Raw genomic sequence first — 13,311 nt, forward strand, 5'->3', positions numbered from 1 at the left:
TGATTTTACTATATAGTATAAGAAAATTAGGAGAGCTTGAGATTTTGGATTTAAGTATTCATACATTTTATATTTTACTGTTATTGTGTTTTTGTCTCGTAATTTTATATCAAAAATCGTTTTAAATAAAACATGTCATATTGTAGTTTGGGTGTTAGAGTATTAAGAGAACATTTTCTTAGTACAAGAAGATTGGGAATGACACACTGATATGTAAGTTATTGTATTTAGTGTATATGTTGATTAAGAGTGGAAGGGATAAGTGTTAAAAACATTTAAGTATGAAACTTATTTCAAAATGAGTGTTTTCCTGTTTTAACTTTTTTAGAGTTTATGATAATACAACCAAGAAATTTTGATAATTTAAAAGAAGACTATCCCTTTTTAATTAATTATATGTGTTAAAGTGATAATTAACTATCCATTTTTATTGTTCAATCAAATTATAATGAATTGTTAGCTTTAAACCTTAGTTTTATATGATGTGATCAATTAGATTAAATAATAACCGTCTATTTTTATTATTCAACTCTTTGAGAATAATAATGGAAAATTAGACTTAAACCTTGTTTTTATAATGATGCTATTAATTAGATTAGATATTAATAATCCATTTTTATTTTTCAGTCCTTTGACAAAACCAAAAAACATGGTGTTTTTTTTAATAAAATTTTCTAAAGAAAACTTTTATATTTTGTACTAAAAATTTTCTAAAAAAAAACTTTTATATTTTGTATTAAAATAGTTTTTGATTAAGATGATTAGATTTCTTAATAAACGATAATTTTATTATATTTTTCTAGTTTTCTTTCTAATAAAATATGGAAAAAAGTCATTAACATCTTCCATCTTATCTTTATTCATATAGGCCAATAGATAATATATTTATTTCTTTCATTGTTTTTCTCTATTGTATTCAATTTTCATTATGAATCCGGACACAACAACTCTGATAGAGCCATAAAATATTAAGATTCTGCAGATAAAGATGCCTATGCCAAGACCTCACTTCCTAAGGAATTCAAAAACAAAAACAAAAATTTATCCTTCCAAATCAATGTTTTCATACTCTTAACTAAAAAGTATTCAATATATATATTTTTTATCTTTTTTCTTGATAATTCTGTTTATTCAAATACATGAGATGAAGCCTAACAAGACAACAACATAATATTCATCAAATCGTTTTTAAACTAACCAAACAAATCATATAAATTCCAAAATAAAAAAATCATATTGAAAGTTAATTTACGTTTGGTTTCGAAATTCTTTTCTCACTCAAATGTAAATACCAAGGTTTTTATGACCAATTGCAAACTCTAATAACTATAACTAATCCTTTTTAGACCAAAATGATTTGACTTGGACTTTTTCTTAAACAATTCCAAACTAAACTAGGTCTATGCTATATAGTTTACACTCCACTTGTGTTTTTCTTATTTAGTATTGGGTTTCAAACAGTTATGCACTTAAGAAAAACTTAATTAATGAAATGCATCTTAAACAATATATGGTTATGCTCTGCATTATTTTTTAACACTCACAAAAGGAGACTGTGATTTTTATATTGAGGAAACCCATTGAATCTATGTGAAAAATAGGTTGAAAGAGGATTGAATTCCAAGAGTATAATAGGTTTTCATGGTTTATAAATTCTGTAATAATAGTTAGGTGGAAAGAAAGTTGCATGTTAGTTCTTGGAAGACAAGGTATAATAAGTATTCATGGTTTATAAATTCTACTACTTTTTTTTTTAATGAATGATTTCAAAGTAAATTACCTAAAATTTTGTATTATATGGGGATTTGTGCAAATGATGGAATTGTAATGAAATTATGCCACAGACACATAGTTTTGCTAACTGGTGTCTTTTAAAAAAGTGAAAAAAATAGTTTTTATCATTAAAAAAAACACCAATTGAAAATTATACAATAATTATTTTCAATAAAAGAACTTTGTCCTAATACGTGTAAAATATTACTTTTTCAGTCTGTATTAGTGATATTCTCTTGTGTTATTACTGTTCTAATTTGTGCAAACACTTCATGACATCAACTTTTCTTATTTCATTTTCACATTTTAAAATCTTGGTCTAAAATGAAATAACCTTTAAAAAAAAAAACTTTATTTGGTCAAACTGTGATATTGTATTTTGAGACACACTTTCAAGCCTTTGAAATTGTCGGAATATCATCAAGAGAACCTCTTCTAACCTTCTTTAGATGAGTTATCACTTCATAAAAAAGAACTTAGTTTGGATTTGAAGATAGAATGACATAAATTTACTTTAAAAATTGCAAAAGAACAAAAGATAATGATAAAAAATTCAAAAACTATTTTATGTAATTTTCTTTATAATGAAGATTTAAACGAACATAATTATATAATATTTATATTTTTTATTTATCATAATGAAATAAAATAACTGATATAATATTATTAAAATAAATATTAAAAATTATTTTATTAAATCATATCAATCACGTCTATTATAAAATTTTCACTTAACCCTGTCCACTTTTCCTTAATTTGAACATTCAAAGTTAGTTTTATTTGAGAAAAAGAAAATAAAAAGACAAATAGTTTTAATTATGGAAAAACTTATAAAAATAAAGAAAAGATTATAATAAATATGATTAAATTTTTTGTTTCAGTTTACTTTAATAATACTAATTTTTTATTTTATTATAGTAAATAAAAACATAAATATTAAAAAATACTAATGTGTCTCTATTTATGTATAAATCTTCCTTCTTATGATTAAAAACTATATATACTATTATTTTATTTTCAAATTTGATGATTATTTTTTCATTGTTTTGTATTTTTTTCTCCTTGTACTATATATTTGTTTACACATCCAAATACCCTATGAAAGTTAAAAGAAATACTTTTTTATTTTATTTTCAAATTTGATGATTATTTTTTCATTGTTTTGTATTTTTTTTCTCCTTGTACTATAAATTTGTGTACACATCCAAATACCCTATGAAAGTTAAAAAAAATACTTTTTTATTAGTAGCTCAAGTGATGCTTATATTTTAAAAATGATGTACTTCAAATTCACATTCTTATAGTCTAATAACATTCATAATATATACTTTTGTTTTAAAGGATTTATTGTTAGGAAAGATAATACTGAGTAAAGATCTCTTCTTCTTTTTTCTTACATTATTAGAAAATAAAATTTATAGAAAAAAAACATAATTCACATGCAAAAAAGAAAAAAATATAAAACATAATTCAGATAGAAAAAAAACATAAAACATAATTCCCATCCGAGGAATAAAAACACATATAATTATATGCTTCTCAAAGACATGGATAGACATTTTCACTTTCTTAATTTATTTTCAGTAATATCTAAATTTTGTCTGTTCTTAGCATGTTGGTATGTGTTGCTTTAATATATGCTAGCAAAGTTAAATCCTTTTATTAATTATAATATTGAAATTTATCATCATGAATGAATTATCATATTTACATATTATTTCGTTTAAAAATATACTTCAAACTCATCTAATTTTTGGTTTAACAGATTTTTCTCTCTCATTTTTATCCATTTCTACCAGTACTTTTGATTTCTTAATTTAATTTTAACAATTTTTAAAAAATATTATTAACATTTTTTTTTTCTAAGAAGAAAGAGGGGAGAAGAAAGAAAAATTTATCAAACCATTATGGTATGCGCCACGTATTAGATGTTACAATGCGTTACCTATCAGCTTGCGCCGTTCCATTACGCCTCTTCACTCCCTCCGGTTCCAACTTCGCTTTCTCAAATACTAGCTTTAGGGTTACGCATTCTATATTAACTCGGCCGAGTCAACTCATATCAATCTCAATGAGTCAACCCGCCGCTGATCTCAATGTTGTTGCCACAACCAAAGATGGACTGCAGCAGCCGGAAAATACAGATGTTGTGGTGCAGTACGTGGTGCTCCGGCGGGACCTGATTGACACTTGGCCACTTGGGAGTGTGGTCACTCAAGGTTGCCATGCTTCTGTTTCGGCCGTCTGGTCCAACAAAGATGATCCTGACACAGTTGATTATTGCAGCCCTGACAAAATTGATTCTATGCACAAAGTAAGGCTTATCTCTCTCAGTTATTTTTTGTTCGTCTGATAAGTGAAAGTCAAACTCTAGATCACAATGTTCATGTTGTGTTGTCAAATTGAGCCTTCTAGTACGTGAATTTGTTTATTCTTTGGACTTTTTGTTGTTGAATTGGGCAAACCTTGCTTGGTATGGTTCCTAAAGTTTGCGTTTTATCTGTTCCTAGTAATGCTTAAAAACCTAATCTATTGTAATGGCAGTGGGTTATTACTTGGAAGAAACTAGAGTAGTGAAAGAAAAACATGGAACTTCAACCTTGTAACGGGATTTCACCTTATTTCTTGAGCTTTAGATAAAGCTAGACGTATGGTTCATATTGGCATTGGCTAAACTTTTACATTGCTGAAATTTGAGGTGTTGGAAGGAACCTTTCTTGAACTTATTTATAGGAACAGGTGAAATAGTGTTGACATAGATTCTTCAGAACATGTTGATTATGATGCTTTCAATTCATCAAGACAAAATAGAATCATGATAACTCTAATACTAGGCCTTATTAAATCTTTAACTTCTTCAACGTATTAGCATTGTACTACCATGAATGTTAGTGACCATCTTCCCTTCCTTCTACATGATAAATCCAGTAAACTAAAGATCAACATCACTTGTAAAAGGCAAATAAGAAAAGAGAAATTCTATTTTCATTGATTAAACAGTTATATATATAAATAGTATCACTAGCCCACAAATTGAATGAAGAAAGTAATAACCCTGACCTGTAGCAGAAAACAATTTACTACATGTAAAAAAAAAATGGTTTTAATGAGAATTTTACTACTGTCGAAGTATGGATGGGAATAGAAAAGTCTCACATTCGGGTGATATTTCTAAACAAATAGAAATTAACACAAAATGCATAAAAATCAAATCAACAAAATTATTCATTGGGATATATATGATTTTGAAAGTCAAAGGATTCTTTCTTTCTTGGTCTTGTAAAATAAACGACCAAATTTTGTTGTTCTCTGTGAAAACATCCTAATAGTTTTGAATGAATATCATAAGATTATTTTTAATCTTTAAAAATCTTCGTTGAATACTACATTTTTTTTTAATTAAAGTCTTTTAAAATACTTTGAAATCCCAATTGAATACAACTTTTTTTGGATATTAGCATGCTGTGTTCGTTACGTGCTCTGTTTAGCTAGTCATTGATAGTATGATAAAATCAAAAAAATTCCCAATCAATCAACTTCAAACTGCGTCTGTATTATGAGAAAAAATGTATACCGTTGCATTGTTCTTCATGATGGATGGAAATTTGTTCACTTCTTTGTTGAATTTACCTATGATTTGCTGAGGTTGCCAAATAATAGCCTTTAGAACAATGGTTCAGCGTCTCTGTTTTATTTTTTATGTGAGCCCTAAAATATCAACCTCTAGATTTGCATGATTTTATGCTGTATTGTACAATATCGAGATTGCCATCCTTTGTGTGAATCGAGATTTTGAATATATCATGCTGGAATACTGAATTCCAGCATTTTGAGGTGTGATAACAATATATTAAAGTTGAAAGTACAAATATGCTCTTGACATTGCTGAAGTTTTGTAATTGTCAATATATGATTTCATAATTTGTTCTTCATCATTTTTATGTTCAATTGACCATTAATGTTTCTGGACAGCAATTCTGGATTATCTGTGATATTTTTGTGACATCAATTTTAGTTCAATTTTATCCACTTAACTATTTTTTATATCCTCTGTTTACCTTTGTAATAAATTTTGGAGAAGTTTACGTTAGATTCCATCCAAACTGTTTATTGCATTAATTTTATTTTGCATGAATATCTTTAAGTGGATATGCATTAATTAATTAGATTGCTGAAATTCCCATCATTTTAAAGGTAATTTTGGAAAAACGATTCAAATTGTGGATAAGTTTACTAGTACTAATTAAATAAACCAAATTTCATATTCCCATCATCTAGAGGCAATAGCATGTATATATGCATATGGTGTTTCTGATTGATTTTTTGGTATAACTGAGCATCCAATTTATGGTTAAGTGGCCGCTGAAAATCGTTTGTAGGTTACACTCGAAGTAAAGGGAGAAACCCAGATAAAAAACTTGTCTGAGAAGCTTACATCTGGTGGGATCATTCACAAACTGTGGATTGAACAACCTGAAAACATACCTACATGCCTTGCCACAAAACCATACCCCAAGTCAATCGTATCTCCTTATTTTAAGAAGTTGAAACTCTGTAAGTGATTTCTTGTTTGATGGTTCTTCTATTTTCCCTGTTGCTATAATTTGGTAGAAAATGTACTGAACTATGATTGATAATCAGGGAAATTATTATTCTGTCTTCTCCCCTTGAAAATAACTTTAGAGCAACTGTAGTGAATGTCACTAGCAATTCAAGTCCGATATCAATTTCTTTTAACTAATGGCCCGGGATGGGGGATGTTGTGCCTTGATTTTTGAATGAACCTTATCGTAAAAAATAAAAGAAGTTCATCATTTCTTCTGGCAAGTTAATTGGGGTTGTGCTTGTTTGCATACAGTAAAGAGAGGGTTTGGAGTTTCTTTTTTCTTGGGCTTACGTCCCAGTGATCTCCCAAAGAGTTATCCAGTTTGCATGAGTTATAGAATCCCTCTCTTATCTCAAATCAATGTAACTACATTAACTGATGTCTCCCCTTTCAAATATTGTTTTCTTCTGTGTACTAATATTTTAAAATTAACATAAAAGATCGGCAAAATAATTGCTTTCTTCTCTTATGTTAGTTTCAGATTTCAATTTGTACCTTATCCGTATTTTGTAACAAATCAGTAGTGATTAGCATATTTGCAAAAACTATGCAAATTCATTACAAATGGATTGGCATGCCTGTTAAATGTGCAGCATGATGTAAAAATTATTAAATCTGGTGCCTTGTTTATGAATATGAAGTTTAGTCCCTTATTTTATTTTATAGCTGTAAAATCCATTGTTAGTATTGGCTTTTACAAGTTTTTAAGATTGTGACAAAAGGTTGCTTAGCTCCCTAATTAAGTGTTTATAGTCACTCACTCTTGCTAAAAAAGATAGACTACTATTTTTACATATAAAAAGCATTCAAATTGGACTGTCTTCTTTCCTTAAAGTTTACTAGGGTTCTTGAATTTAGTGTTTATTTCCCATTTACTTTTGTTCCAAACAAAATTGGATTGTTCTACTGACTTTAGGTTCACTGAAATGTTTGAATGTAAAGAAGTATCCCACAATTAATTAATGATCTCGAAAGTAGAAAATCGCAGAACATGGAAGAACTGTGAGTGAAAGGAAAAGGTGTGGACAGAGAGTAGATAAAAACTTAGATTTCAGAAATCATTAAGTCATCTCATCAGGTTCAAATATTTCACAGGAAAAGTAATATACATGGATACAAAAACTATGGCATATCATCTGGTACCTACCAAGTAGAAAATAAAATCCCTACAAATACATAGTAAAAAGGCCTGATATATATATATATATATATATATATATATATATATATATATATATATATATATATATATATATATATATTATTGGAGGACGAGTGGTCTGGTGCAGATGGTGCAGTAATACCTGCGTTTGGTTTTGAAGTATAAAGGCAGAAAACAGAAATTCCATCGGGTCTCTACGTCCATAGCTTGAATCATCCCTCCGCAGTAAGGGCATGCACCAGGTGCTGGCTGTCTGGACAACACCTTCTCATCCTCTCCACACACAAACACTAAACACATGATCTTCTCCTTAATCTCTTTCTCCCTTTGTTTTGTCGTGCAACTTCTTATTCTCTACGACCTTGGATCCAACACTGCAAGATATAATGATGTCTTCCAGGTAACGCTTCAGATTCTTAGCTCCAAAGAAACGCGTTTCCCACAATCCCTTTTACTTTTCTTATCAATGTTTTTCTTCTCCGCGTCCTGTTATGCCCACACTTTCCTCGCGTCAACTCTTGTCTCTTTCTCTTATTAATAATTTTTCCAAAATAATATTTCATTAATAATTTTTCCAAAATAATATGATTATTATAAATCCTCAAAATATAACGCTAATTTATATAGACTGGCTCACAGAATATTTATATAAAGGCTGACGTCTATTTATGCGGTCAAGTTGTTGGTAAAGCAGATTCTGAAGTGGTGCTAACTGCTCCACTGCTCCATCAATAAATTCTGGGATTTGCATCATAGACACGTATATCATATAATCTATTTAATCAGATACGGAAATGATCCTATATGTAAAATTATGCTATAGAATGGGTATCATAACTAATTAGGTTAAATAGATCATTACAAAGTTAACCCACCAAATTAGAAAAAATAATTGAAGGTTAGCTATTTTGGGTATAGTAACATACTGGGGTGGAATTTGACAAAGACATTCGACTTCAGATTGTAATGGGCCAAATTCGAAAAGTAGAAATCCACTATATTTTATTAACCAGTTTTTGAATTGTTTTGTTCACAAAAACAAAAATGAGTATTAGATTCTATTTTGCGTGTTCACATCAATTTTGTATCTATCCGGGTTTGAGATATCTTGATTAACACGAAACTTATCAATTTCATGAATAATTTTTAAACTAAGGAATCTGGGTGAAAAACTTTTATTCTATCAATACAATTTAATCTTATTTTATGATTTAGTCATTTTAGTATCTTGAATAATTTTAAATCTGTGTTCATGCACAGATTTGTTTATTTGTGTATTAAGATATTTTACAGTCTTACTTGCTAACAGACATATTTTATCTATTTTACGTCATCTTTCTTCTTAGTTTTAGTAAAATAGTCAAAAGTTTTTTTTTTAAGTCAAAAAATATATAATTATTATTTATAAGTTGCACAATAAATTTAAATACTTAAGTCCCATCGATCCAATCTAAATCAATCTATTTCTTATGAGATTGATTTTGGTTAGATTTGACAAGAAGATTATGTGAACCTAATCCAATTAAATAATGAGATTAGTTAAACACTCTTATTATTTTCCATCACGTTCATCTTTAAAAAGGAAAAAGAAATCATCTGCATTCCTTTTGTTCTAACAAAGAAAAAATGAAAAACCTAATAAAGTAGGAGTTGCATATATCTTCCTATGGCCACAATCTGATCCTGTGGTGGAGAAAATAATATTCTTCCACTTGCTTGTTCCTTTTTTTCTTCATTGAAAATATATTTATTGAAGTGACAACTATGATAAAGAAAAATAAATGTATACTTTCTAATATAATATTATTGGTTTTAATATAAATAATTGTAGTAGCTGAGAACATGGTGACCACGATGATGCTTGAAGCTATGATTCATTCCCCATCACCGGAAGATGCAGTCACAAACATCTTGAATCCATGGACGAGAAAAAAAAGTGAGTAAAATAAAACCATCATCGCTTAGCCTAATACAACAGAATTAGATTAGAAAGCAAAAACACAATACATGGTATACCCTTTTCATGCATACATCACTTGGCAGCTACTAGGTGAGAATTCGCTAAATGAGCTAGGAGCCTCCACCACCTGCCATGTCACACAAACGTCAGCAGCACAACCTTTGACATCTTGCTCCATGCTGGAGACTGTCTCAACAACCCCTATTGCCACATTCAACCCACAAGATGCCACGTAGATTCTGTCATCCAACCCCGTGGCACAAAACGGTTTCTTCATAACTTCTCTTGGAAATCTATCACCTGCCACAGGGTACCATGTGTCATGCTCCTCGTCGTACACCTTCACCGCGGAATCTCCACACTCGGCAATCATAAAAACTCTTCCGCCAACGGTCACACCCACCCCAGTCCACCCTTCTCTCATTCCTATGCTCATCTCCTGCCACGTGTCCTTCTCCACCTCGTAAACCCAGCCCCTAGGCCGGAACATGAACGGCCACCACCACCCCTCCGTCACATATACCCTTCCCCCTGCCGCCACAACCTCGTACCTCTCTAACTCCCCTCCCAACTCACTCCCCTCCTGCCATGTGTTGCTCTCGGGATCGTACACGCCGGTGGCACCGGCTCTCCCCACCGCGACGATCCTTCCCTCCACTCCTTCGGCAGCCACAAACTCCCTCCCCTTGGGTCCCCCAGCCACCGACCACTGGTTCGTGGCGGCGCGGTATGTCAGGGTTTCTTCGCCGTTGATGACGAAGAGCTTCCCCTGGCGCGGCAAGGCGGCGCAGGCAAGCGGCAACATGCAGGTGTCCTCCGGCGAGGGCATTTGAGGAAGAAGGAACCAACGGGCAGAGGAAGGATCAAGCGCCTGCCACTGAAGCTTTCCGGTTTGGGAATGGAAAGCGAGAACGAAAAGGTTCGGATGGGAAAGCGTTTTCTTTGAGAAGATAAAGGAAGGATTGGTTATTGCTCTGTTCCAAGTGGAAGAAACAGAGCGAGAGAGAGCCTGGTAAGGGTAGGGAACGTGAAGAAGACATAGCTCTGCTACTTCGTTGGGCAAACCCGGAATAAGGTCTCTGTGTTCCTTTTCTCCTTCGAAGTAAACCATGATGTTTGGTGTGCAATGATGAAATGAAGAGCGGAAGAGAAGAGATGATAAAGGAGAGAAGAAAGAAAAGTGTGAATGATTGAGTTGGAATGATGGATGATAGATGATGGGAACTGCAGTGGAAGTGGGCCATGGCGTTTGTGGGCCCATATCGATCACTCCTAACATTAAATAACATTTCATGCTTTTTCTCCTTTTTCACTCTTTTTTACCCTTCAATTTATAAACTAAATCTTTAAAAATCATAAAATAGAAACTAATTAATTTATGCTCCACAATAATATTTCTTTTAAAAATTAAATATACGGGTTTTACAGAATAAACTAATATATTATTAAAGCAACCATTTCATCTAAATTATATTTTTATTAGAATATTTATTTTCAGAAAACTGCGATAAACTGTACTGAGAGAAAAGTTAACAACTTTTAAATAAAACAAAACATGCATGTGTAGTTGCAGATAAAAATTGCAACGTAGTCTAATTTTTCTTCAAGCGGTAAATAAAAACAAAACATTTTTTCACGAGGACAAGGTTGTAAAACATTATATGCTATGTATCTATGCACTCTTTTCCTTACATTCGCAAGGAGACAAGGTATGGTCCATATTTTTTGTAATAATAAATAATCTCGAATAAATATAACACACGTATAGATCACAAACTTAAACCTTGGGAAAAAGAAAAGGTAATATAAATGCTATGTCTCCTTGTTTGTGTAAGTTAATTTTATTTTTGTGATGCCAATTTTTATATTTTTTTAGTCATACATTGGTATCAGTATTGCTTGTCTAGTTGTATAAATATATATATCTATTGACTTAAATCCCATGACAATGAAAAGTATGTGATAAAAGGATAAATTTGTAATTATAAGCTATGATTGTTATTTTCTGCTCATGTGTATTTTTCACCCTCCTCATTTTTAGTATATGCATTTCACGGCCTATAAATAGAAAGTGACCTTATTCCGTCACCTTTCGTTTTCTTATGTGCAGTAGATAGTTGAAAGCAAAGAATGTATTACTAAAGGAAAATGACACTTGAACAACCATTTTTGACAACATTTAAACACGCGCACACGTGTATAAATTTGAGTGATCCATTTTTATTTAATTTTTTTAACTGGACCACTCAAATTTAGACACGTGTGCGCGTGTCTAAATGTTGTCAAAAATGATTGTTCAAGTATCATTTTCCATTACTAAATAGCCGTTGAAAATGTCTAATATGCTGCAATGAAACTCTGTTTCCACATGCGCATGACATTTGCCATTATAGTACACACTCGATATTAAGGTACATTCAACAATCTAACTTAGGCTTAGAGAAACAACCTCCACCTTTGGTTATAAAATTATATTATAAAATTATAAAATAATAAATTTATGAAATTGCATGTGATGACATGTAAGTAGGATAAAGGAACAAAACAACACTCACATCACCTAACCTAGTTACAGAAAAATTAAATGAGAAAAATTTAATTAAAAGTTATAATTTTTTTAATACTCAATAGAATAAATATTTAATAGAAAATCTTGTGAATATGCCTAAATTTATCAAAAGCTTAAAATTTAAAAACCTTTATAATTGTAAAATTACAAAATTATAAAATTGGACCATTAAATAAGGTAACAAATATGATAACAGTCCTATCATCCATTGACCACCACATCACCTAGTTAAAAAAAGTTAAACAACATGAACTTAATTAAATTTTGAATACTAAATTGATTATAAATATTTAATAAAAACTCAATTAAAATTTTTTAAATTTATCATAAATTTGAAACTTAATTAAATATACCTCAAATTTAATAGGGTTAAATATGTTTTTAGTCCCTAAACTATTGGTCATTTCTGGTTTTCGTCCCTCTTCCAAAGTAAGGTACAATTTGGTCCTCATTCTTTAGAAAAACGTTCGTTTTAGTCCTCAAAATTTTGTTTTTAGTCCTCGTTTTAGTCCTCAAAACGTTCGTTTTTTCGACTAAAACGAACGTTTTTTTAAAGATTGAGGACTAAATTGTACCTTACTTTGGAAGAGGGACGAAAACCAGAAACGGTCAATAGTTTAGGGACTAAAAACATATTTAACCCAATTTAATATTGTGTATCACTATTAATTATTGATGCATTTTAACAAATTTAAAAAGGATATGATTGTCGAACATAAATCTAACTCACATGATGAATTAACACCACTTACAATCCAACATTTTAAAATAATGATTTTATGGGTTTTCAACTAATGTGTTTATCAAACGAATTTAATAAAAAATATAATAATAAGACTTGAACCAAATTGAATAAGAGATTAACATCATTCTTATCCTAAAACCTTAAAAAAGAAAATGATGAAACTTCACATATGATTTTTTAAAAGAATTCACTTAAAATAATAATAACATCAATAATAAGATCACTTCAAACCTAAAATCTCACACTCATTCTTAAATTCTCAACAAGTATTAATTGTTTAATAATAATACTTTGACACAACAAAAGGAATAAATACACTCATTTGATAATCTAAAATAATAATATTTTATTTATATTTATATTATTTTTATTTAAAGTTATAATACATTATTATATTATTAAAAAGAACTCAAATATATGTACTTTAACCAAAGTGTTAAAGTAATTTTTTCCTAATTATTCATCATTATTTATTTAATATTTGTGTTTAATGTTA

The 13,311-nt window shown here is 30.1% G+C and overlaps 3 protein-coding genes across 4 annotated transcripts; 1 reads left to right on the plus strand and 2 right to left on the minus strand.

Annotated features, from left to right (window-relative positions):
• The first annotated feature begins 3,662 nt into the window (after nucleotides 1–3,662).
• Nucleotides 3,663–7,037, plus strand: LOC124836368 (Peptidyl-tRNA hydrolase II (PTH2) family protein). 2 transcript variants are annotated; one of them, XM_088107070.1, is made up of 3 exons: nucleotides 3,663–4,087; nucleotides 6,153–6,327; nucleotides 6,632–7,037. In XM_088107070.1, the coding sequence occupies exons 1-3, from the start codon at nucleotides 3,686–3,688 to the stop codon at nucleotides 6,814–6,816; spliced, it is 762 nt and encodes a 253-aa protein (XP_087963196.1). In that variant the 5' UTR covers nucleotides 3,663–3,685; the 3' UTR covers nucleotides 6,817–7,037. The 2 variants fall into 2 exon arrangements, with proteins under 2 accessions (XP_087963196.1, XP_047167510.2); XM_047311554.2 differs by lacking the exon at nucleotides 6,632–7,037 and having other exon boundaries at nucleotides 6,153–6,494.
• A 566-nt stretch (nucleotides 7,038–7,603) lies between these two features.
• On the minus strand, nucleotides 7,604–8,052 carry LOC124836464 (uncharacterized). The gene has a single exon (XM_047311662.2). The coding sequence runs from the start codon at nucleotides 7,839–7,841 to the stop codon at nucleotides 7,641–7,643; it is 201 nt and encodes a 66-aa protein (XP_047167618.1). The 5' UTR covers nucleotides 7,842–8,052; the 3' UTR covers nucleotides 7,604–7,640.
• A 1,257-nt stretch (nucleotides 8,053–9,309) lies between these two features.
• Nucleotides 9,310–10,810, minus strand: AFR (Galactose oxidase/kelch repeat superfamily protein). Its single transcript, XM_088107069.1, has 2 exons — nucleotides 9,558–10,810; nucleotides 9,310–9,451 (listed from the first exon to the last, which is right to left on the minus strand). The coding sequence occupies exon 1, from the start codon at nucleotides 10,793–10,795 to the stop codon at nucleotides 9,563–9,565; it is 1,233 nt and encodes a 410-aa protein (XP_087963195.1). The 5' UTR covers nucleotides 10,796–10,810; the 3' UTR covers nucleotides 9,310–9,451; nucleotides 9,558–9,562.
• Between the last annotated feature and the right edge of the window lie 2,501 nt (nucleotides 10,811–13,311).

Source organism: Vigna umbellata, chromosome 2 (assembly GCF_029865625.1).
Source record: "Vigna umbellata cultivar VRB3 chromosome 2, Vumbellata_1.0, whole genome shotgun sequence".
NCBI lineage: Eukaryota > Viridiplantae > Streptophyta > Magnoliopsida > Fabales > Fabaceae > Vigna > Vigna umbellata.